Raw genomic sequence first — 25,932 nt, forward strand, 5'->3', positions numbered from 1 at the left:
CGAAACACTCATACAAAAAACTGTGAGTTATGAAAGGGGGATACTTGACTAGAGGCTTACATGCCGTAACTCAATTTCGCCCTTCACAGTCTCTAAGGTCAAGCCCGACTCATCATTGGCATCAATTTTCGAATTCCTGTCTAGTATGGAAAACATTGAAGCCACAGCACTCTTGGCTTTGCTTGAATCTGTTGGAATTGAATTTGATTGAGTAACTGCCATAGCTGGCGATATTAGAGCAAAGAAAACCTACAAGGTAAATGCTAATGATGGGCTCCAATAAGGACGTGTTTTCTGTACTTACTCGGAGAATGTCATTTTGCCATCCTTTACAAGATGGGCTCCAACGTAAAAACCAGTGGCATTAACCACAAAAGAATAATGCTAATGATGAACCCAAACCAATTCCGCTGATCAACCCTTGCCTAATTCCTGCCCTCATCTGGCGTTCACACTTCTTCTCATATATATCTGTCGCCTTCTCTTCAGCACGGAATGAAGCAACTGTTCTTATACTCCTAACTGCATCACTAGCAACTTGACTTGCTTCCTCATACATAATCTGCAAAAATTTTAAAGTTTACATAATTGAGTGATTTTCCAATGCTTACCAGAAAATTTTTATTTTTTTTTGGGAAAACAAGTTTAAGGTTATTTTTTGGAAGGATAATTCATTGAATACCTCTATATCAAGCAGATATCAACTAACGTACAGTATCGTTTTCAAAACACTAACCTTTGCATCTACACTAAACCCTTTCATGAACTTGGTTTGTATATATCCATTCAATCCTATCAGTGGTATCATCATAGCAAGAATAATAAGTGCCAGTTGCCAACTTGAACGAAAAGCAATAATCAAACCTGCAACTGCTGCTGAAGTGGATTGAACGAGCAGTACAAGTGCATCTCCAACTAATGCAGGCAGGGTAGCCGCATCAGCAGAGAGCTTTGCACCAATAGCTCCACTTGAATTCTCAGACTCATCAAATCAACCAACTTCCATATGAACCACCTTTCGGAAGCACATCAATCTATTCCGTCTGATCAATTTACCTCCAGCCACTCCAAAAAAGTATGTCCTTGCGGGATATGCTAGTAATGATACCACTCCAAGAGCCACAAATATTAGTGCCCAAAATTGTGAATCCTTCTTTAGTTCCCAAGGTGGCTGATAAAATGTTTTGATCACGTGTGTTGAATAATGTGTTAAATCAATTAGCTTGATTAATTACTTAGTAAATGAAATAGTTGGAATGTTCTCTATGTATCTAGAATGTTGGAATGCTTTCTAGATAATTGAAATGTTCTCTATGTATTTTGAAGGTTGGAAATTAAGAAGGTTGTTGGTAAGTGTGGCTGAAACTCTTCCCTATGTATCTAGAATGATCATTTACAACTGTAAATAGACCTTATAAGCTTCAAACCAATACAAGAGAGTGAAAGACATAAAAGAAAAAGAAACAATTGAAGCTACCCTTGTCTCCAAATATTCTCAATTCTTGGCTTAATATCCAACAAATTGGTATCAAAGCTAAGGTTTCACAGCCTTAGTTCATACCCTAAAACTAGAAAATTTTGAGAAATTTTCAACTATACAATATGGCTAATCATACTAGTGATGGTCTTCCAATTCTCATATTTTCCGGTGAGCACTATAATCATTGGTTCGTGAAAAGTAGAACAATTTTCAGATCACAAGATTTGTGCGAATATGTAGAGAATGGCTATAGAGAACCGGAAAGTGAGAAAGGTCTCACCAATCAAGAATTAAAGGCACTGAAGGAGCATATGAAGAAGGATGGAAAGGCTCTTTCACACATCCAGTAAGGTATGAGTCCAAATATTTTTTTCAAAAATTATGGGAGCTGATCATGCCAAGGAAGCATGGGAGATTCTACAAAAAGAGTTTCAAGGGAATCTTAAAGTAAAGAATGTTACTCTTCAGACTCTTAGAACAGATCTTGAAAATTTGATGAGTGTTGATGAAAACATTCAAAATTACTACACAAAAATCACCACAATTGTAAATGAAATGAAAACCTTTGGTGAAGAAATTAGTGATAGCAAAATTGTTGAAAAGATTCTTGTTAGTTTACCTCCAAAATTTGATTCATTGGTGTCCATAATTGAGGAGACAAAAGATATTTCTTCCATGAGTGTTCAAGAGTTGATGGGATCCTTGAAAGCTCATGAGAGAAGGTTGGCTAGACATGCTGAAAAATCTGTTGAAAGTGTTTTCCTATCGAAACTGAATTTCACACCCAAAACCAATGAACAAGAACCATCTTGTAACTGGAGACTCACAAAGAGGTGGTAGATATGGCCGTGGAAGAGGCAGAGGCAAAAATTCAAGAGAAAGAAGAAGAAACAACCTTCAAAGAGGCCTTAATGCTCAAAATTTACAACCTTGCAACTATTGTAGCAAGACCAATCACCTTAAAAAAGATTGTTGGCACAAAGACAAGCCTACTATTACAAGAGATTTGGCCATGTTGAGAAGGATTGCAGATTCAAGACCAATCATCAATCACAATTTTCAGAAGACAACTAAGGAGAAGGAAACTTATTCTATGCTTGTCACATGGCCACTGAAGTCAAGAACAATAGCAATCATATGACAAGAGTTAGATTCATTTTTGTTGACTTGGATGAATCTATAAGACTGAAGTGAAGATGGGAAATGGAGTCATAGTTCAAGCACAAGGATTGGGAACAATTGGTGTCCAAACCAAATAAGGTATGAAGTTCATTCGTGATATTTTATTTGTTCCTGATTTAGACCAAAATTTATTCAGTCTTGGACAGCTTCTTGAGCATAAATATGCACTTAACTTTGATGATTATGAGTGCTGCATCTATGACAAAATTGTGATGAAAATCCAAATGCAAGCCAACCGAAGTTTTCCAATCAAATTCAATTATAGTGGAAATCAAGCCTTGAAAGTAAATGTCAATGAAGATTCATGGTTGTGGGACAAAAGGTTTGATCATTTGAATTTTCATAGGCTCAAAGTGCTTCAACAAAGAGGGATGGCATGTGGCTTACCAAAAATTGAGGAGAAACATGAATTTTGTGAAGGTTGTGCACTTGGCAAGCAACACCAGCAACCATTTCCTAAAGGAGTTGCATGGCGAGCCAAGAAGAATTTGGAGCTAATTCATTCAGATATTTATGGGCCCATGAAGACAACTTCTCATGGAGGTAATAAGTATTTCAACTTTTTCATTGATGATTTTTCAAGAATGAGTTAGGTCTATTTTATGAAAGAAAAATCCGAGCTGTTTTCAATTTTTAAGAAGTTGAAAAGTCTTGTTGAAAAACAAAATGGCTATTACATCAAGAAGTTGAGGAGTGATCATGATAAGGAGTACACCTCAAATGCATTCCAAGAATTTTGTGAAGATGAAGGCTTGGAGAGGCAGCTGACCGTTGGCTACACACCACAACAAAATGGAGTCTCGTGGAGTTTATGGTCTTTCATGTATTCTGAAATAGGATATAAGTATATGCTCCAAGAACCAAAGCAGAAGTGGAAGTAATGTTGCAAAACAAATAAATACGTAGGACCACACGCTTTATCCTCCATGACAGAAAAAAAAAAAAAAAAAAGTCCAAATGTGGACAAAGTGGAAAAGAAGTACTATTATAAGGAAAGTTCGAATCCGAAACCTCTCACTTACACACTCTCTTCTGAACTACCAAACTCATCCCTCTTCCCACTTAGCGTATATACAATTTGTAAAATACAATAACAATCTTCTCTTATTTTACTTTTTTGAAACAATACTAAATGTACAATTAGGCAGTATATGTCATACCTAAATAGCTCTTACCTCTTATCCATTTAAATTGAGTTTACCTTCATAAGATGCATAAAAAAACAAATGGTGCATAAGAATTTTTTTTAATTGGTGCATAAGAATTATTCCCATAAAGAAATTCACAAAACTCACAATCAAAGACTGTAAACTTGGATTTGTAATAAGAGATGAGAACAAGCTGAATGTATTATTCTCTCCATTCTCTCGTCTCATTTGTTGGTTTTTTGGTGAAATGGACCTCTTCTTTGATCAATAAACTTACATAGATTTGTATGAAGATTTAATTGGATAATATTGAACATTTCATGAAAATTAAAAACTCTTACAACCTACACTACAACGGTTCTTTGTTTTCTTTTGTGGGCAACAGCCATAAAGACAGTCATTGACAAGGATTGTACGTTCTCTTGACAAGAAAAAAAAATAAAAGTAGCAATCATATCACGTGGATGTCCCTACCAAATAAATGTATATATTAGTAGAAGGCACAAAGAATCTGATCTAGTCTCAAAGGTCAGCACTCAGGAGACTCCTGCCGTACACTTCAGAGCTAGTCGGCGGGTACTGTTATATATTTAATTGATTATTAGTATTCATATTATTAAATTAATCTCAAAATTTAAATTGGGATTAATAAATGATAAATTTTTATACACTATTTTTTACGCTAACAATTATAAATGTATGTTAATTGTGCAAAAACTAAATTTCATGAAAAATTTATCTTTAATAAATACCACCAACTATGATTATTTTAATTAAGAAAGACATAAACTAACTAAAATTACTAATTAAATACTAATAATCCTACCTGTAATTTGTATTGCAGAGTGCTAATGATACGTTAAAGAAAATATATGAAAACAAGAAGACAAAAAACTTCTTCTTGTTATCATTTAGTTTGCTTTCCAAAGCTGAAACTTCTTCCCAACTTCTTCAAATTCTTTCTAAACAAAATTTGCTTTTTTTTTTTGGAAATTTTTTGTTTGTTTGTCATCTTTCTTAGCAGATTCCGACATCCCATCTTGTTTTCTCCTGGAAAAGAAAAGCAAGCTGTTCATATTTCTCCTCTTTCCTGATGCTACTGCTGCTGCCCGCTGCTTCTATCACTCTGTATCCTTTTCCAAGCTCAAAGTTTTGAGCTTGATGAGTGAATTGGTTTTGGAAATACCAGTTTCGTTTATACTGAAATGGGTTTTTCTGGGTTTTCAGGATTACAGCTTAAAAGTGTGAATTGAGTTTATAAAGAAAAAGAGAAAAGAAAAAACTGGGAATTTCAGATATTGATCAGTATGGATGAGAAATCTGGAAGTGGGGTGATTGTTTCTGAATTGGTGAATCAATCAACTCATCAACCTCAATCAATGCAAGATGAAGATATGTCTCAGCCTCATCATTTTAAAATGGTAAAAGGAAATTTCAACTTTTTTTCTTTGAAATTCTTCTTGTCTGAATCTGTAAGTGTACTGTGTATGGATATATTGCTCTTTATTGGTGGATGAAAAAAACAAGGGCAGTTTCTCTGTTTTCAATGTGGCAAGTCTGTAATTATACTCCTTATTTTTGCCAGAAGAATTGGTTTTTGTGTTTAATTATGTCTTGGTTATATGATGTTCTAGTTAATCTTAGGACTGTTTGATGAGCTATGTTTGAAATGTGAAGCTCAGAAAACACCCAAAAAAAAAAAAAAGGAGTTCTTGATGGCAAAGGTGAATGCTTGTTTGTTTGGATATCTGGGAGTAGGCAATGTACAATCTCAATCTTATATGTGGGTTCAATTTCCTTCAACAATTCAGAAGAAATAAACTAATTGTTATGTAGTATAATGGAAATGAGGATAGTGGGTGAATGCTGCTGAAGAGAGGGGATCTCAAGAAGGCGTCTGAGAACAAGAGAAACAGAGAAAGTTTCATGTGAAAGTAAAAAAGTGAAAAGAAACTAACTTGATCATGAGAAGTAACATCTTTTGAGTTTCTAGGTTATATGCTGATAAGACAGCATTCATAGAGGTTGTCGGGCTTATAGTTGAAAAAATACAGTGTGATTCATTAGTGTCACCAAATAAATGTATGATACTGTTTCTCTTCGTGGTATGTATTTCAGACATCACATTGACATTTAAATTAATTGATAGCTCTTGTTGGAGAAATTTCTGCTTTATGGATATAACTTCAAGGGTGCCATTTGGATGGAACTTTGATGCCAGTGTGTGGTTAGTCGAGGTTTATTTTATGGCCGGGTGATGAGAAATCCTACAAGTCCAGAATCTTGTAGAGATGCACAACAGTTTGAAGGAAAATTCAGTGCCCTGAGCACCTGTCTGACCTGATCGATTTATCAGGCTTGTTATTGTCAGTGCTACATGTACGTAAAAACTTAAAAAAAAAAAAAAAAAAAAGAAGCTAAGACCAGTTCATAATTTTCTCAGTTAAATTGTTAACCAAACATTTATATTTTGACTCCAAGGAAGGTGCGGTCATATTTTTTACTGATTGCATTAATAATAATTTTCATTTAAGTGTCATTTAAATATCAAGGATTCCAAAATATGATTGTTCTTGTAATTCAGAAAGAAGAAGGACAAGAGGCCACCTTAATGCAACACCCAAAGCGTCCAAACCTTTCTTCTTTGCAAGTACCTGTGAGGTCCTTGGAAAACACATTGTCTAGTTTTGCACGAATTGACATTCCTAGTCCAAGTTCTACGAGGAATGGGTTACCTCCTAGACCAAGCTCAGCAAAATTTATGTCATCCATGAAAAATCTTCTTCCACAGAAAAGCTTCAAGGGAAAGAACCTTTCCCATAATGGTGAGAAAACAGTTCTGATAGTTCCCGACACTCCACCTTCTGATAAGCCTTCAAACAGGCCTTCTACCTCCAGGTCATTTTCTCTCAACAAAATTTTGTTCTCTTCATCAACAACGTCAACACATTCTTTGCCAGTTACTCCAGTGACAGATGCAAGTACCTATGAAGTAGAGGAAAGTAACTTAAATGGCCACACACATTTACCTGTAAGTCTCTTTACTTATTTACTTCATGTTCTAGACTCTTTTTCTGTGCTTATTACTCTATCCTTAAGTCAGTCTACCTCTGACAGAAGCATGAGGTTGAGCAGCAAATGCAACGCTCATTCTCAGTTCCCGTAAATGTTAAAGTTAAAAGTCTAAGACGGACAGATTCTTCAGGATGTTTGGTTCGTGTAATATCAGCAACCCCTCGGCCTAGAACAGATGAGAATAATGTAGTAGACAATGCTACAGAGATAGAAACAGGTAAATATTATTCAGACCCTATGTATAGGATGACGTTTTTGTTAAGAATTCAAAAACAAGATATTTCTAATTGTTTGGTATTCTTCATGAATTCCATTAGTACCGTGACTGTTGTCTCACGAAGTTTCAAGACTATGCTCTTTGATTAATTTGTTTGACTCTGCATCCAATAATAACCTTCACATATTTTTTTTTAACGTATGAAGCCGCTTGTACCTCTGTTCAGCCAAGTGAACTCAACAAATGTTGTTGCCTTAAAAAGCTGAAAAGATGATATAGTGGTTTTTGGATATTCATATGACTGAGTTGATTTTCAAATGACACTGTACAATGAAATGACAGCAATCTGTCTTTCCAAAACTAAGGAAGACAAGAAATTTTAATCTACTTCCATCTATCTTTCCTTTTCTTTTTGTCTTTTTGGTTCCCCTAAAATTTCTCAAAAAGTTTGGTTCTAGTTACAATTATTTTCTTCTGTACAGCATGTGATGATGCTGCAGAAGATATACCAGAAGAAGAGGCAGTGTGTAGGATATGTTTGGTCGAACTTGGAGAAGGTGGTGAAACATTTAAAATGGAGTGCAGTTGCAAAGGAGAGCTTGCACTTGCCCACAAGGAATGTGCAATTAAGTGGTTTAGTATTAAAGGCAACAAAACTTGTGATGTCTGCAAGAATGATGTTCAGAATCTTCCAGTAACATTATTGAAAGTACAGAATCCAGCTAATGTCGTAAGAAGGCCGCCAGTAGGTGCACAGCAGAGGGAAGTGACTCGTTACAGGCAAGTTTTGCACTAAAATATGCACTTACCTTTCTTCCTTTTTCTAAATATGCACTTAACTTTGTCATCATTTTCTGTTTTATTAACGTCAATGTAACTTGAACATGTTTTAAACAACTAAGAAAAGAAGAAAATAGATTATGCACACTCAAGCACAAGGCTACAGAACAAAACAGGTTCTGAGCAAAAGGTGACTACATACCCAAAGAGGATGATGTTTACAGAAATATGATAAAGGAAAAGATAGAATGGGAAGTAAAATGAGGAAACAGAAAGTGAAATTAGTGAATTGGGAGAACCTTTGACTCATAAGTAGAAGAAAAGAACGGGAGGTGGAATTTCCCAGTGCTTCAGTTTTATTGAGAAAGAGTTACATCAAAGAGCTGCAAGATTGTAAGAAACCCAAAAGAGCAACCATAGATGCTCACAATATTGGTATTATGAAAGAGAAGAACCTTTAGCTACAATTAAGTGAACAAGATCACAATTAAGTGAAATTTTAAGAAAAGCATGTCTATTCCTTCTCTCAACTTGCTCGCTGCTTACGCAGATCTTGCTGGCCTAGAATCTAGCAAAATGGTGTCGGGAATGATGACGTCTTCAATGTTGTTTATGGAAACTTCATAATGGAATGATATAGTTGTGTTGTTATACCATATTTGATTGAAGTGGAAGAATTCTGTTGGACCCCTGCCAAGTTTCTTTGTTTAATCTGACTCAATATCATTTGACTGCAGTTCTATTGGAAAGATCTGTATTGCATATAACATTCACTGGAGAATTCATCCTACTCCAGGAAAAAAGTCTCTTAGACAACCTTTATAATACAATCAGCTATTATGAACCCTAGCATACCAGAATGGTGAAACAGTACCATACAATTCTAAATTACAGTTTTCATGAGAATGATTGCCTTGTGACCTCTGTTCAACTTCCAGTTAGTAATTTCCAAGCTGAGATATATGACAGTAAATAATCTTCTGGTGGTCTTACAACAGTGATAAAATTTTAGTCCAAATTGACTCAGGCTCTAGTCTGTTCCTGCATGCAGCATGTAAAACTTGCTGATACATATAGATACATTCTCGTTGCCTTTAAATCCCGACTTTCTGGAGCTTACTTTGGTATTTTATTTGTTCACCCTCAAATAGGCTCTGGCAAGACATACCAATCCTGGTCATGGTCAGCATGCTAGCATATTTCTGCTTTCTGGAGCAGCTTCTGGTATGACTATGCTCTCTGCTTAACATTGCCTTGCTTTAACCAGTCTAGTTTACACGTATAACCAGTCTAGGTTGTGCAGCACGTTTCTATATATTTGAACTATTGCTCATGTAAATTTCCCTTACCTGAGTGCTGACAGTACCATTCTATTAGCATTCATTGATGTATCAGCTGTCTTTGGGTAGTGAGACTCTATAAATCATGTGCTTTTTTGAGTTTAATAAAAAAAAGTTTCATAAACAAAAAAAAAAAGGCCTGTAATGGGCCTAAGATCCAAAAGAATCCAATGATGAGATTTTTTTATCCAGATATAGGGTGCCTGTGGTAGGGAACAAGGCATATATTCTGGTTTGACTTTTTGAAACATCAGAAAATGTGCTGGTCTTTTATGATTTTATACATTAAAAATGAGTGGAATGAGAAATTTAGCATTTCCATATGCTTCTTTCTGCAATATATCTCTCCAATATTCTTTCTTCAAAAGCATCACATTGTCATCATAATTCACTTTTCTAAGCAGGTATCTGACATGGGACCTCGTGCACTCGCGATCTCTTTACCTTTTTCTTGTGCACTAGGCTTCATTTCAACCATGATAGCTTCTACCATGGGTAAGATTTTTTTTACTGTTTCTTCTGCTGGCGATTTCTATATTTACTTTCATTGTTTGGTACTATTTTCTCTATCTTTTGGACCAAAATAGGGCCTTTAGTGGTTATTTGCAGCACATTTATTCACTGTCAATATAGGCAAAGGAAATGGATGCATGTTCTATACTAAGCTGTATCCACAAAGTGGAATTTTCTTTGCAGTAATATAGGTTAATAGCACCAGTCCCTATCATTTAAGCATCTTTGGACATATAGATAACTGTATGGGTATGTTGGGTCTATAGGTATTTACAGTACTGCGACCATCAAGCCAAAGCCAAAAAAAAGGATAAAATGAAGGAAAGATTCTGGAAAAATTTTCAAAAATGGTAAGAACCATTTCTACTTTTGTTGCACCTATCGCTTTTGCAAAATTGTAGTTGGAAAAGGTAAACTAGTTAATAGCTCATCCAAGCACATTAGGAAGGCCTAAATGTTGCCTTACATGCTTTACATCTAACTCAATTGACGAGTGTTGAGACTTGTCCTTGTAGGCTAGTTAAAAAATGATTTTATGCTTGGTTACTAGCTTAAGTTAGTTGGATACTTTTTTTTTTTTTTGTAAGTGAGAGGACTTGAACCCAAGACCTCTCACTTACAACCCCTCCAACCTTACCACCTAACCCAACCCTCTCCCCCGGTTAGTTGGATACATTAATTTGGTGCCTAGAGTCAGGATGTAAAAGCTTTGAGACTGTCCCAGTGGTTGGTAGCATAATCAGATTCTAAGTCAATGTCAATCATCTAAGTTTTTTGTGAAGAAGCTCAGAATATGGCTAGCAAAAGGATAGTCCACAACACTGAGAAGTTAATTTCCAGCATAAGAGAAGTAAGATATCAACCATAACAGACCAAAATAAAACAAAACAAAAGGAAAGAAAACAAAAAAGAACCAAAAAGAAAATGTATCCTAATTTGTAGTGAACAGAGAAATGAATTGAAGAAGAAAATGGGGAAAACCAAATATTGACATTTTTTTAAGAGCAAACAATTCTCTTTGAATTTTCAATTTGCTACAATTCTAGGAGGAAAGTTGTTTATGATTTTTTCTGTAAAGTGATACATCTTGTAAGAAAGAGCTGAAATAACAGGATTTGCTATGGCAGCTAGTTGGACAGGTACTTCATAAGCTTAGACAAATATGTTGAAACTACCACATAAAAGAAAGCTTTACCTGATTGGCCTAACTATAATGAATAGTTCCTTGTCAAGTGTAAAACTTTCACAAAAGTATTTGATATTTTAACTCTGGCAAAGGGAATACCTTATAATCTCCTATTTGCTTGCCTGCCTTATAATAGAATGACATTTTTTGTATACTAAACTTGGAAATGTTGATGTGCATGTTACAAAGCATTTTCTGCATATAAATTGTCCATGAAGTTGGATATGTTCATCTGATACTTTTACTAGGTTTAATTTTTTATTCAATTATTCTTGCTCCTAATTGATTATTCTTCTTATGATAAGTTTTTTTTTTTTTTGGCAGTTGGTAAAAGTTACATGTGGGCGTATGCCTCATTCCAGTTTGCAATCGTCATCCTTTTTGCTCATATATTTTATACTGTGGTAAATTACTCTCTCTCTCATTACTTTCTCTTGCTTCTGTGCGCTGGCACCCTCATCCCCCTACCATCACAGTCACACACTAACATCTCTCGCCTTTTGTTTGTCATATGGGTGGGTGAGAAGGGGGTTTAGCTGCTCCCGTACTTTCTATCTTACATGTAGAAGAAGATGAATTTTATAATATAGTTCAATCAATCTACTTCTGCAGCTTAATGTAAATGCAATTCTATCGGTGCTGCTTTCTTCCTTCACCGGGTTTGGAATTGCAATTAGCACCAATTCACTGCTTGTGGAGTACTTGAGATGGAGAACAAGCAGAAGTCATTCATCTCATCAGCATCCAAATGTGTCCGGCAGCACCGGTAGCACCATGAACACGACCTAAGACACCGGCAACACCATCTTCAATCTCAGCATGATAACCACCAGTGTCAACATCCACTGACAGATAATCTATCTATTAGGCCAGCTGAAAATGGTAGGCAGCATGAAACCGCTACTCTGGGAACATAAACACATTCTTAAATGATCTTCCTTTCCTTTCTAGGTAGCTCAGCGCCATTGTTCTGTAAGTTCATCGATATAGAAGCCCATAGTAAGTTAATACCAGTTAGAGACTTCACAAGCTTGGGTTTGGAAATCTCCAAATTTTGGTGAACCACCGTTTGGATTGGTCATTTTTTCAAATACAATGCTACAGTAATACACAATAACTCAAAAAACATCTCATCCATGCAATATGCCAAATACTTCAAAAAAGTTTTATAGTATAAATTTTTCATATACACTACTACAGTAAAATTTTTCTAAAACAGCTAAATTTTTCTTGGATGAATTGAGTATAGCTGAAGTTGATAGTTGCTGTAGCTCATTTTACAGTTATTCTTGATGAATCATTTGTTGCAGCAAGGAAAAAAAATGGCTTCTCTTTTCATGGCAGATGGTATTTATGGCTTGTATCCTGGGTAAATTCTGGTTTGGATGTGTAAGATCTCCAAATTCGTGGAAGATTGCAAATAACACTGCAGTTTTTGGCTAGCAAACGAATTACCTGTACTCTGTTTTCGTAGGAAATTCTGAAGCTCAAATTTGGCAATAATCCCGATCATATTCCTTCCTCAGCTAACCGCGCAATATCCATTCAATTTTTTAACTACTACCTTTGCCATGCAATGTGATCAAAATTCCTGAAGCCTAAGTAGTAGCGTTGTAGTTAACATGTAGTGGTGTCACAAAGAAAGGTGCATTCTATTGGGACTCCAATTCAGCAGGCTCCCAAAGGTATATTTGTAACCCACATTTATTTTTGCCTTTTTTTTTTCAATAAAAGAGGACTCTTGCAGGCTGCAAATGAATCAACTCAGCCCATTAGCGCTCACAAACCGACTCAATTAAAAGTCGACTCAAATTCAAAGTTAACATTAAGATCACGTTAACTTGCCAAAGTAATTGAATAGAGTGAGTACGTAGATATTCGGTTCATTAGCTTGTCGAGCCAACTCGAATTTATATATTTTTAATAGTAAACTTACATGTATACCCCTTATATTTTTATCATTTATTAGAATCCAATATCAATTTTATCCATTTTAAACAATATAATTTTTTTAATTTTATTTGAGTTCAAGTAAGTTTGAACTCGAGTTTGACTAAACTCAACTTGGAACTCCAGCTCAAATTTTAAAATGAAAATTCATTGAACTCACACACGAGTTCAAGTCTAATCAAAATCAAGACAAACTCAACTCATTTAGAACAAAACTCAAATCAACTCGATTCGTTTGTAGTGCTAATCATGCCCTTCAAGTCCCAGCCCAACAAACAAAAACGTGCAACTGAGTAGAAGAATCTACATTTCAACCATTTCGCGTACCTTTTTGGTTAGGCAACCTAGATAATCAGTGAGTCTGCAGGAGCTCTAAGAGAAATTGCCGTCATAGTCAAGCAAGATTGATTAAGGCTTGGCACCAGATGCCTCAGCTATTGTGAATAGGTGTAGAGCACATTTTGCTCCCATCATCTTACTCAAATAGTCAGCCTAATATAACATTTAACATGAAGTCACTTGATGTAAGATACCAAAACTAAAGATACAGGAATGAGCATTGCTATATGGACATGACATTCTTCAGCCCTGCTACAGCTCAAAATCCTTGGCCAAGCGTCATCTCAAGAACAATTCAGGTTTTAAGAGTAGCCAAAGTAGCAGTGAGGTGAGGCTAAAAAGTGTTAACAAAACAATCAGGGAGATAATTCACTGTCAAGATCAAAAGCTTTTATGTCAACAAAAGTATAAAATTTTGATTAACTTGATAACATTGCTAGCAAAAAGCTGTTAGACCAAAGCAAAATTGTTGTGGATAAACTATTTGACTACGGAATGGCTTAATTCAAAAGATAAATAACAAGAGCTGATAATGCACATGATCTATGGTATAAACTATGCAACGAACGCACTTTTGCTAGTGTCACAATAGTATACAATTTGCTTGACAGCATGACTAGTTTTAGGTCCTCTTGAACTGCAATTCACCGTAAAAGGCTTCTTTTAGGCTTTATAAATGCTTCAAGCAGCCTGTACATCCATCTGTCCAGCATTCCTATCACATTGCAAATTATAAACACATATATTAGGAAAATTTTCAACAAAATTGACATGCATGCCACACATAAGAATCTACACTAAACCCAAAAAAAAAAATGGTCATATTCGACAACTGAAGGAAGTAAAAAGTAGACAAATGGAAAACAATGTTACAAAAGTTCGTGAATCAATGTCTCCAAGCAAACTTTTATTAACACGTTTTCTTTTATGATTAAGTAATCAAAGAAAAACATATATTGCAACTCTTCAAATCTTATGACTTGACAATCAACTGATACTGCTGATCATTGGAACATAAACGTCCATCATTGGAACTAAGGGGCTTGCTGTTGTTCTTTTTCCTTTGAGTTTCTTTTTTTGCATCTTCTTTTTCATCTATATTTTTCTGTTGAGCTATGTATCAATTATTTACAGGTTCTTTCAGTCATTTGATACCGTTTGATCTTGTTTACAATTGCAGATTAATGAGTGTTCAAACCCTGAGCGGCAGAGTAAATCTATCTATCCATGCATAGATCTATATATGGATACATCTAGACGGGGTCAGAGGCAATTAGCGTTGAACAAAATAAAGTAAAAAAGCAAGTTTGGATCTCTCTCCGCACTTCCCCACCAACCCCACCCATTGAATGAGAGAGCAAGAATTTGCTGCCAGAACAAATTTCAGTCTGGCTGCAGAATTTTCTTGATTCTAAAATTGTATTCAGATCAAGCATAAAAATCTGCACCATGTTTCACCACACAGTTGCACACTAACACTGAAAATCTATGAAGTGAAAGTTCCATCACCAGATCCTATCCTAATAAGAAATGAAACAGTACCAATTACAAGCCAATCCAGTGAATGCGTTCCATATAAAGCAACAATACTGAGTAAAAGAAAAAAGGGAACAAGCATGAACCTGTTAAGGCAAATGTCCCACCCAGTACAGCACAAAGACGAGTAATAAAGTGGAGGAAATTGCGACGTTCTTCTTTGATGGTAACAGTAATTGGTGACAAATCATACAAAAAGTACACAGCTGTGTTCAATAAGAAAGTTAGTTACACTAGTACACCAGTGATCAGAATAATAATTGGTATTGAACACATTCAAAGAAACATCAAACAAAATAAATAAATAAATAAATACATAATGATAACTATGTTGCAAATAACTAAAATCAGGACAAACCTGGCCATGTCCTATCAAACTCGTTCATCGGTGAGAAATACTCCGTGACAGAGAATTGATTAGTTGGTAAAACTTCTTTTGATAAATAATTATATTCTGTTGGAACAATCTACATCAGAGTACATAAGAAAATTACAATTTGAACTGCATAAAGAATCTTATTATTGGATAAAGAATTGCTCTTACATCATCTCTATCAACACGTCAAAAGCCTAATGCATTAAATGAGACAACAGGCAAAGTTTCTCATAAAGCATTTCTAATTGTACTCCATTAATGATATGAATTTTATATTCAAGTGGTACTTCATTTGCACCCTACCATAGGTCAAACTTAATTCCTTCGAATTTCTAATAAATTCATATACATGTCAACATGTAGGGGTACAATAATTATATTAAATGGCTTTCAGCATAGCATGATTAATAGAACAGAGCTTTAATAAAAATTTCTTTATCAAGTTTAGAAAGTGAAAAAAGTTCACTAACATGACAGGTATACTATCACTGACATTTCACACTGTAGAATTATGTACATCCTATAAATCATAATAATCAATCATATCCTCCATAAACAAATTATAAGTAAACAATAGAAGAGTAACTCTATAACCACATGGACATTCTGATACCAACATCCATAGTAAACAAGAAGTAAAATTAGACTACCCACACTGGTACAATAAAGTTGAATTATGTTATATGCATTACCAAAGATAAAATTTGATGCAACTTGTAAGTGATATTTTCTTTAAGTGCTGTTACCAGTACAACAGAGTCCATGACAATTGCTGGGGCATTTTTCTACATATACAAGTTAATGAGACTTTTTCATCTCTCTTGTCAAGGCTTTTTCTAAATTATCTACTGCATTAAGATAATTCTCAAACAACTAAGGTAAATTAAACCGAAGTCTGAGGAAGTACCTCCATGGTTTAGTATAATAAGTACATATAATCTCTATTAGAAAAGAAAAGAAAATTAGGAAAAGAAAAAGGGCCAAAAAGTTTGCAAAGAGATTCAGGAATAGTGCACCTCTTTGCCACCCCACAGCCAAACAGGAAATTGGCATGTTTGTCAGCCAGTAGTTTACTTTATAAGCTTCAAGACTTTATCCATTTTCACAGATTAGTCATATGAATATCCTAGGAGGAGATTATTGTTAACTCCTCACTAAGGTCCAGTAAAATGGAAAGGCCCTGCCTTTCAAGATTCAGTTTCATTTAAACTGGCCCATCCTTCTATGCATTTTGTGTTGGGAAACCTTTCTGCATTGCTAGCAAGTAATTTACATATCTAAAAGAAAAGTTATGCCTTTTAGCACCATAAAGTTGAGAAAAAATTGACATTATAGCTACAGAGAGAACATTATGAAATATGAACATGGCTGACGAAGAGTTCATGCTACGAGAGCTTTTGATGACAAAAAAGAATCACATTAAATGCTTGGTCAATGACAAATAAGGACTCTTTTGCTCCATCTTAATTTCTTAAACTGCCTTGGTTGATCATTTTGCTCTATTGATGAGCATTCACAATCTGACAAGCCACAAAAAATAAAACTAAAAATGATGCTTGCGCTATGAAGATTATTTATCTTCTTGATATCCTCTTATCAACCAAAACCATTATTACTGGAGTTACTGTGCAGAAACCTTGTTCAACTAGTCTCCGATCCGATATCCTTCAAGATAATCAAATTATATAGCAATAATCTTGATCAGTACTTAGTCACCAATTTTGATTTACTTGTCACGTTTGGTACAAAGCTGGTTAAAATGCAGAATATTAGGTCCACGAGTAATTAATCAGTCATTAGGAGCTGTAACTTAAAGCCAAGACGCGACCAAGGTGATATCTCAGAGAGAGAGAGAGAGAGAGAGATTCTTGCAAATAATTAAACGAAAAAAAAAGGGAGAGCGAATGAAAAGCTTTATGCTTTCTTTGGTATCTATAGATTGAAAAAATCTATAGATGAAAAAACACATAAAGTGTGTCAGAGAAGCTTCCAGATAGGGCAAAGTTTGCACTTTAAATTAGGTGACCCAGCAAGGTGCATAAGGTGTTTATGGCGATCATTTAGGTCTGGGCCATATTATATAATGTAGTTGAAGGATTGAATATGTGTAGTGCTACAGCTGGTACAAACTTACCTCTCTCCTTGGTTCATCTTTGTCCTGTAAGACACCACCTTGGTCATGCCTAAGTATAAAACCTCCTAGTGACTAGTTAGATCTAAGACTAGACCTTCTACCAAAATAAAGCACCATTAATTTAGCTTGTTAGTGCAGGCCAAAGCTCAAACCTTTATATAATACTTGAAGGTTCCGCTTGTCCCACGCAAGATCCGAGTTGTCCCATCAAGTGGATTATGAATGCCTGGATATTTTGGCCCAAAGGATAAATCATGAATGATGTGACTGACATTGACATGACTAGATCCTCCGAAAATCTGAGAAAGAGAAGAAACGTCAAAATAGTATGAATATTCAAATTGAATCAAATGTAACATGAAAAAGATCTTGTCCAAATACCAGAAAAATTTTACATGCAAAAGCTAAGTCTAGACTACACCATTTGCAGAAATTTCTTTATTATCTGGTGCCTTTCTGAAATATACAAGAGAACTAGTATATCAGCCAAATCTTCAGTTTGCAAGTCATCATATCAAGATATCCTTCAACAAAAAATTTTAAAGAATCTTATACAAATATGCTGTTGTTGCTTGCATAATACCAAAATCAAAGTACAGGGAGGCTGTAAAGAGAACTGACCATTTGAGCAACAAAAATATTCAGCCCATGAACCGAAATATGGAAATTCCCAGCAACCCGTTGAACATCTAAAATACCATAGACCTGCAAGAAATTAGAAACTGTTAACTTTCTTATAGTAAAAGAGAGCTGAAGAGAGCATCGCAACAACCTACCCGACAGCCTTCTCCATTAGCCAAAGCTTGCTTCACCCGTTTAATCATATCTTCAGCTTCTTTATCAAAACCTTGGAGATGGACTTTCTGGTCTTGATCATCATGATGATCTTTATCATCATGCCCTAGTCACAAATTGTCAAAAATTTTAAAAATGCCTTAACTTTGTGTTAAGCAAACATGACAGCACAACCAGGCCAAAAAATGAAAGTTCCAATTTCTTGATTACAATAGACATCCAATAAGATGCAAAACAGACCGTAAATAACCAACAGTATTAACACAAGAACAAGAACACAATGGCAATTCAGGCAAGGCAGGGTCAACTAATTGTGGAAATCACAACTTTGAACAAAGTCAAGAACAAAAAAACGTCTAAGAAATAAGTAGAATACAATGAACTTTGGCAATTCAGTAAACCATCATTCCTAAGAAGAATTCCAGGCAGAAGTGAATGTCATCACTCTAAAGGCTGAATGTCTAATATGACCGTATCTAGAAAGATGTCCTAACCTACGTCCTGAGCACATGGTTTACCAAATCCATGGAATCAAAATGGATATGAAGTACACAGAAACCCAACCAAATTAGGAAGCGAGATAGGATACAGATCAATTACAAGTAGCACCAGAACTAATTTTATACTACATGATGAGGGACTCTAGCAACAACGACAATGCTTCAGCAATGTGGGAAACTAGTTCTTAATTCCATTTGCCAATTAAAGTTTGTCCTGCATAATTTCCCATGCCATAAAATGTCTTTTGCACTGGCACACTTTAGAATTAGAACATAAGAAAAGTCATGAACTTCAACCAACCATGACATAAAAAGTCTAGAAGGCTACTGATCCAGCTGCTCCCTGCAAAAAGGTTACTGATGATTTTTGGCAATTATTCTTCATCATTCTACCCAGAGATTACCAATTGGTAACTTCTCTCTGCCACAACGTCCCATCATTCTACCAAACCAGCACCCCCCCCCCCCCCAAAAAAACAAAAACAGAAAAGAAAAATTATGGCTGATCCTACCCCATAGGGAAACCACTTATCAGCAAATCTGATTTATCCCTATTTCATCCTGACACATTACTTTTCTTTTATCCATCTGTGGCTGTAGCCCTCAAAACACCAGCAATACTGATTCAGAAAATCGTAAAGATCCTAATAAGCCATAACTTAATAAATTTGATCAGTCTTTCTAATGAATGTGTGGCTAGATAAAAACACAAGTCAGACCTCCTGAGAATGTCCTGAACATAATTTTGGATGTACTAGAGTAAGTTCAGATTTGAATTTTTGAACTCTTTATCAACTCTCTGTTTTCATATAATGTAAAATCATGTATATCGAAGGGTAGGTTGCGCATTAATCTTTACAACAGACTTTGAAAGCAAAATTAGACACTCGAGACAGTAGGAGCTATATGTTGTAACAACTCCTATCATACACCTTGAAATTGTAGGAACTCACATTTTTCTTCATCAGCCATTCTCTGTCCATAAAGCAGTACATGGCTCTTGTAACTTGCATTATTTATAAAAGCTTAGCTACAGTGTATAAAAGTTTTACTACCAACAATTACCCCACAAACCCAACAAAACAAAAAAGGAAGAAGACCATAATAGTACAAATAATTATGTCCAATAAAACTAAAGACTAACAATTCAAAGAATTTATTTCATGCACGTCTTGCCACACAATTTGCAGGGAAAGCTAGTGCAATTTTGGTTGCTTGATGCAAATTTAGGCCATGTATACACAGATGTCCCTAACAGTCAATTGAAATCAATGGAGAAAGGACTTCACCATGTTCATGTGCAGTATGCTCCTTCTCCACAAGGTCCGACAAATACTCTGTACCAATTATATATCCATCTCTATTCAAACGAAGCTGCAGAAATACTCAATTTGTCAGCAGAATACTATAATTTTTTTTATAGAACATTCCTCCAAAAGAGAGAGGATTAATGATCACTTTTAGCTCAAGCAAGATTTATGACAATTAATGCCATAGAAATGCTTCAACAGGAAAACTATGTATGCTTATATCAAATTTTAGAAGCTAGATTGGTGATACTAACCACTCAATCACATACTGTTGCTAATTAAGATGCTGAAATCAAGCTCTTGACCTGCTCTTAAATGGAATAAAACGTGGAGTCATCAAAGGAAAAGTTCTTCTAACATTATGCTATATTCTAGTGTTCTTTGTGGAATAGCTTTGACAACTTAGAACTGTAAAGCTTCTAGTTTCTGGGAAAAAAAATATTTGCTTCCCTACCAATTGTGGGACCTTTCACTTCCATCAAAAAGCTACAGCTGGCTATTCACTTTTTTGTTTCCCTTGGTTGATGATAGAGATAAGAAAGAAAAAATAAACATTGGCACACCCACCACATTATCTAACCATGTACAAACAGATTATTGAGCTCCTTCAAGCTGTAGGGATGAAAATATAAAAAATGAAAATAAGAATTTTGCTAACAGATACTAATAAAGAAGAAGGCTATTAACCATTCCTCAAGTTTTTTATTCTTTTTCCCTAAGTATGTGTTTATGAAAGTAAAACTTAATTTCATGAAAGTCCTTCAGCTAAAAAGGTTAAACATGTATAGGTACTTCATGCGGCTAGCTAGTTAAAGCTGTAATCGACAAAGTCTTAAGAGTGCCATCTCTATATATCAGTAAAGGCTTCATGTGCACACAGAAACAGGGATGTCCCGCAAAAAACTTTACCTTCCATATATTTGTGTCAAGATCCACTTCATGCTTTCCCGACAGATCAATAGCATCAACACTCAGAACTGAAACAAAGACACAAATCAAATTAAACAAGTCACCAGAAATGTGAACTAGAAAACCAGCACAAGGGCTCCGACTAAATGAAAACCATGGACAAGAAGTATGGAAAGTGAAAAATAAACCAGAATAGGTAGTAGAAAAAGAATAAAAATGCTAACCATCGCATGGTAAAGATGGAAAACTCATATTGATATGGATTGGTAGAGTTTCTCCTCTTTTCAAGTCAACAGCCATCTGTAAGTATATGGTGTTTCACAGTAAAGATAAACCCATCAGATTTTTCTAAAGTCCAAGAATGTCAATAAGTAATGAAACAACACCTAAACTATAGAAACAACATAATATAATTAACAATAAAGGTCAGTATTTCTAATTAAAAAGTAAAGAGAGAAAAACCCACAACTACAGTAAAATTAACTTGTACCTGATGAACAATATTCGTAGTGAGATAGTATCTCAGCTCGTGAATAAATAGTGTTGCCATGATGACCAGTCCAACGATTGAAACTGTTAATAAAGGTGGAAGGAAAAAAAAATCAACAACAACAACCACCACCACCTCCCCAAGTTAGTCGTGCAGTAAATAGAAGCATCAATGGAGAGCACAACTCTTATAAATTTTTTCACATAACAAGCATGATTCAAGTGGAAGTTAACACTGAGAACTCGGCCCTGGTTCTATAAGACACAAGCCACTGATGGCATTTAATTCAAGGATATTCTTGGCGCCACATTCAGTTTGTGTTTCTTTTGGTCCCTTCATAATGAAATCTAGGTACTAAAATAAAAGGAAAACGCACACCAAGAAAGCTGGACTTCTCAAAACAACTAATACGGGAAACGAAAAGAAATAGGACAGTTAAATATGAAGACGGTCAGTTTTAGCCAGATTGACAATAAGTTGCCAACTGAGTTTCTAAACTAATTAACAACTGTTAAGCTTTGCTTCAAGCTCAGTAGCCTACATGTCAGCACCAACCCCAACTGAAATGACTAACTTTGCAAAAGGAACAGGACGTTGTGATTAATGACACAGAGAACTTGATGCAGTATACAAGCCAGTGAAGGCCTTCATTTCAAGAATGGGCTTGGGTTATAACAAACCACAATCCATTAAATTTGTCCAGATTGATAACAAACCATCATCTCGCTAAATTAAATTAAATGTTTGAGGTGTAATAACTCCAAGTCAAGCTCTCAGCAGTCAGATTCCCCACCAATGCAAAACAGAAGCAAATTATTCCAAAAAGAGCGTCAAATGAAGCTCATCACTATCACATAAAATCCTAAAAATCCCACCTGATATCTCTTGACGTAAGATACATTTACTAGCAAAACTTCATATGAATGTTACAACCTTCCAGAGATACTGTATTCTACCCACAATCCATTAGCACTGTCAAACAAACTAAGCACCCGTTTGGATGCTGCTAAGGGATGATAATGATAATCATTATGAAAGACCCCCTCAATGATAATGGATTTGTGTAGATTCCTTTTTGTGAACTCTGGTGTTTGGTAGTTATTATGGAATGTGATGAACTTTTTAAAACTTTTATGGAAAAAAAAAAAAAAAACCTAAACTTTCTGTAACTGCCTTCCCCCTTTGTCTCTTGCCAGCTCCACCACCACCTCCTACCACAACGTGGCTTTTCCCTTGTTTTTCTCCCTTATACTTGATTTCTTGGCCACTGCAAATCCATCTCCCTCTGCCACTTTTTCTTTTTCCTCTTAATCTCTTGCTCACTACTACCATCACCTCCCATATCCTTCACCACTGCTACCTGCTGGTATGCATACCGTTGAATTGCAGCATGATCCATAGACAAACCAAATCATTGATTCCAATTTCAAATTTGTTATGCAAAACTCTATTAAAAAAACTTAATTAGCGCCATGAGAGGGACGGAAGGGAGGCTGCAAAAGATGAAGTAGAAGAGCAAGCAGGAGATGGAGTGGCAGTTGTATGGAGGGTGGGAGAGGTGAAGGATGAAGTAGAGGGGCAAGGACGGAGGATGGGAGAAGAAAAGGCGGTGATACATAGGAGGGAGGAGGAAGAAAGATATGCATTCTTTTTCTCTCTCCTATTCTTTTCGCTTCAATTTTGGTTTATTTTAGATCTTCTTCTAGAAGCTGGTTAATGAGAAGTGAAAGTGTCCAAATTGGTCAGTAATGGGTTTTGGGTGTTGGAAGACCTAAAATTGGGTAATGGAAAAAGTCATAGTGGTCAACCAAACACTATCAATGGGAGTCATTACCCTCTTATTCCCATTGAGGGGTACAAAACCTCCCAACCAAACGGGTGGTAAGACTTCCCTAACTATACCAAATTCTTTCTGATGCGACATTATGTGCCAAGACAAACAAGAACATCTTTCCATCACAAAGTCCCTATTAAAAACTCCCTATTAAAAGCCAATCCTTCGTCATCACAATAGCTATCAAAAGAGATTCTCATAACTCCATTTCTTGTCCCTGAATTCATTCAGTAAGCAAAGTTCATGAGACAGTTCAATAATCTTCCAACCACTAGCACTCAGCAGCAAGATATATCCTTTTTAACGAATTACAACCAAACTCTAAGCTTCTCATTTTGGACACGCGTGCTTCCCATGATAGAGAAGACTGCCATGGTTAATACAGATCAATCCATGTCAGTAGAACTTAGTTACAGATAGATCATTTTTCATGCTTTCTGCCAGTCTTACACAATAATATGAATGCTGAAATACCATAAAGCAATTATTTTATAAGAGAAATTATTTATGCTGACTATGGTACATCTCTAACACATTCCTTTCTAAGCCAAACAAAGTGCTTGATACATACTTTCCTTAAAGATATTCAATCCACACAAGAATTTAGTACAACAGGATATTTCTGTAAATTCAAAATAACAGAATCTCATTCAGCTCAAAATCTACAATGTTGTAAGATTGAGTCCCAAGAAGCTCCTAAAAATTATTAAGGTGAAAAAAAAGGGCCCCTTCATGAGGGAGTGATAATTGCAGGTTTACACAATTCGAGTTAGCCACATTAAAAGCATCGGCTAAATAACAGAATTCCATGATCATAGAAGGAAGAGGCAAGCAAATTACTGAAACAGCTAAAAATCAGAACTTTTTTCAAACCCAAAATTAATCACCAGGCAAAGATAACTCAGCTCCAAATTGTATTCTTACAGCATAAAGAGATGAACAGAAACAAGAAAAAGAAAGAAATACCAAGGGCGCCGGATTGTGTTTTCTGCAACAAATGCTCTTCGGCTCGTGGAAAAGCATCCAAGTTCTTTATAGCTTGCTTCACACCCATCTTCAGCTCCAATCCTGTTATTATACAGCAAATTCAAAAAAAAAAGGAACAAAAACAAAATCGACCCAAAAAAAGACCCTTTAACCATGTCCATTCATATAAACAAATAGAAGCAAGTCTCCAGATTATCATCGCCTTTGGTGGCAGAAATTCAGCTTAATCGGAAAAACAGAAAGAATTGACGGGACAAAAAGGAGAAAAGAAAAGTTAAGGTTTTTGAAGGTAAAACTACCGAATTCATTTGTATTACTGAGGAAGGTGGGATGTTTGTGTGTGACAGAGTAAGAAAAGGCCGGCAGGTTTACCTTCGCGCCGGTGATCTGACGGCGACAATGTGGTAGTTGGTGGGTCTGCCGGTCTCCGATTTCTTCTTCTTCTTCTTCTTTTTTGTTCTTGTTTTCTTTTATTCAGACGAAATAGAAAAGCCTCCGTTTTTTTTTTCCCCTTTTTTCTGCTTCTATTAAAGCGGGCTTGCTTGTGAGTTGTGAGGAGAATATTGGGCTCACAGATAAATCAAAGAAGACAAGCAACAAATCCATGTCATAGGCCCATCTATTGAGTTGGGATTCTCTCCCGTGGATTCGTCTCCATTGATTTTTTTTTTAAAATTTTTTTTTAACATGAGAGAGGTAGAATTCTAGAAAGGAAGAGGAAATATAGGGATTAGAACTCAAGATCTCTAATTTGTTATCCATCTCTTTACATCTAAATTATCATTACTAGTGATCGATGCACAACAATCGATGTGTGTGCAAGTGATTTAAAAAAAAAATCTTCAATTGAACTAATAAATGTAGATTCATTATTTGGCAACAAAATGTACTAGTAGTAAATTAAAAAAGTTAATACAAAAAAAAAGAAGAAATCAAATAGAAAATTAAATCAAGCAATTATCGATAAGTGGCTATGTTTAAACGATAAACACCTATTTCATTGGTTGTGCGATGTTAGTGGTTGAATTGAAACCGATTTGCGGTGAAAAATTATCTGAAGAATGAAAAAGAAATTCTATAAAGTGGCAACAGATAGTTTATACCAAACCACCTGCTCCCACTTTATTATTATTGAGATAGAGATAATTTTAAAAAAATCATTAGATTATGTTGTTAGTTTTTTTTTGTTATCTCAAGATTAACATTAGAAGTGGCAAAATGGATTCATATCCACCAATCCATCCATATAAACCAACCTTAAATGAATTTGGATGATCCATATAAATTCAATGGTTTTAAATGGATAACCATTTAAATCCAATTATATTGGTGGATTTAAATGGATTATCCATCTTATCCATATACATCCATTTAACTTAAAAAATAGAAAACACATTTATAAAAATGTGAATTAAAATCTTGTGGGACCATCTATTCTTTTCTTCGTAACTTTCTCATATGTCAAATTAATTTTGTAGGCCCACATATTCTTTCCTTCATAACTTCCTCACATGCTAAGTTGCCAATAACATTATTTGCATTTTATTTGCTTCTAGTTCCTAGACTTCTTCCATCCTTTTCAAAATTATATTTTAGTCTCTACTCTTGTTTTTTTTTAATTAAACTCTCATGTAGTAATGATTGCAAACATTTATATTCTTAAATAAAGAAAAGCGAGAATGCATCATGCAGTGTCAAAATATTTTTTATTTTTTAAATTTTTTTATTTATAAAAAGAATTTTTCTAACGAGTGTTCCCATAACATTGGTTAAGATATGTAAATGACACCTTTTTTTTTTTTTTCCAAATTCTCATACTTGCAATCCCTCTCCCCTTATCACCCAACCCAA

At 35.2% G+C, this 25,932-nt stretch overlaps 2 protein-coding genes and 1 long non-coding RNA gene across 7 annotated transcripts; 1 reads left to right on the plus strand and 2 right to left on the minus strand.

Annotated features, from left to right (window-relative positions):
* Window positions 1–44: 44 nt before the first annotated feature.
* LOC140007403 (uncharacterized) lies at window positions 45–2,787 on the minus strand. The gene is made up of 3 exons (XR_011814715.1): window positions 865–2,787; window positions 305–562; window positions 45–188 (listed from the first exon to the last, which is right to left on the minus strand). It is a non-coding gene; the product is annotated as an uncharacterized lncRNA (long non-coding RNA).
* Window positions 2,788–4,288: 1,501 nt separating this feature from the next.
* Window positions 4,289–12,058, plus strand: LOC113690764 (uncharacterized). 5 transcript variants are annotated; one of them, XM_027208806.2, is made up of 9 exons: window positions 4,289–4,386; window positions 4,835–5,231; window positions 6,395–6,841; window positions 6,928–7,102; window positions 7,585–7,882; window positions 9,034–9,106; window positions 9,624–9,717; window positions 11,246–11,325; window positions 11,534–12,058. In XM_027208806.2, exons 2-9 carry the CDS (start codon window positions 5,118–5,120, stop codon window positions 11,708–11,710), a joined length of 1,458 nt encoding a protein of 485 aa, XP_027064607.1. In that variant the 5' UTR covers window positions 4,289–4,386; window positions 4,835–5,117; the 3' UTR covers window positions 11,711–12,058. The 5 variants fall into 5 exon arrangements, 3 of the variants coding, with proteins under 3 accessions (XP_027064607.1, XP_071906507.1, XP_027064609.1); XM_072050406.1 differs by having other exon boundaries at window positions 4,300–4,386; window positions 5,038–5,231; XR_003448481.2 differs by lacking the exon at window positions 4,289–4,386 and adding an exon at window positions 10,002–10,085 and having other exon boundaries at window positions 4,526–5,231; window positions 11,534–11,670.
* A 1,520-nt stretch (window positions 12,059–13,578) lies between these two features.
* LOC113690354 (uncharacterized) lies at window positions 13,579–24,584 on the minus strand. The gene is made up of 12 exons (XM_027208210.2): window positions 24,454–24,584; window positions 24,061–24,162; window positions 21,261–21,343; window positions 20,995–21,070; window positions 20,771–20,838; window positions 19,841–19,925; window positions 18,033–18,157; window positions 17,878–17,961; window positions 17,409–17,555; window positions 15,105–15,213; window positions 14,833–14,952; window positions 13,579–13,925 (listed from the first exon to the last, which is right to left on the minus strand). The coding sequence occupies exons 2-12, from the start codon at window positions 24,146–24,148 to the stop codon at window positions 13,855–13,857; spliced, it is 1,056 nt and encodes a 351-aa protein (XP_027064011.1). The 5' UTR covers window positions 24,149–24,162; window positions 24,454–24,584; the 3' UTR covers window positions 13,579–13,854.
* Between the last annotated feature and the right edge of the window lie 1,348 nt (window positions 24,585–25,932).

Source organism: Coffea arabica, chromosome 5c (assembly GCF_036785885.1).
Source record: "Coffea arabica cultivar ET-39 chromosome 5c, Coffea Arabica ET-39 HiFi, whole genome shotgun sequence".
In the NCBI taxonomy this organism is placed as follows: Eukaryota; Viridiplantae; Streptophyta; class Magnoliopsida; order Gentianales; family Rubiaceae; genus Coffea; species Coffea arabica.

Excerpts from the sequence above, each read along its gene's own strand:
- LOC113690764 (XM_027208806.2), top strand. The coding sequence starts at position 5,118 with ATGGATGAGAAATCTGGAAGTGGGGTGATTGTTTCTGAATTGGTGAAT. Across the intron at positions 9,107-9,623 it reads GCTTTCTGGAGCAGCTTCTG|CAGGTATCTGACATGGGACC; the intron begins GTATGACTATGC and ends CACTTTTCTAAG. Across the intron at positions 11,326-11,533 it reads CTCATATATTTTATACTGTG|CTTAATGTAAATGCAATTCT; the intron begins GTAAATTACTCT and ends CTACTTCTGCAG.
- LOC113690354 (XM_027208210.2), bottom strand. The coding sequence starts at position 24,148 with ATGGGTGTGAAGCAAGCTATAAAGAACTTGGATGCTTTTCCACGAGCC. Across the intron at positions 17,962-18,032 it reads CTAATGGAGAAGGCTGTCGG|GTCTATGGTATTTTAGATGT; the intron begins GTAGGTTGTTGC and ends AATTTCTTGCAG. Across the intron at positions 15,214-17,408 it reads CCTTCAAGTATTATATAAAG|ATTGTTCCAACAGAATATAA; the intron begins GTTTGAGCTTTG and ends ACTCTGATGTAG.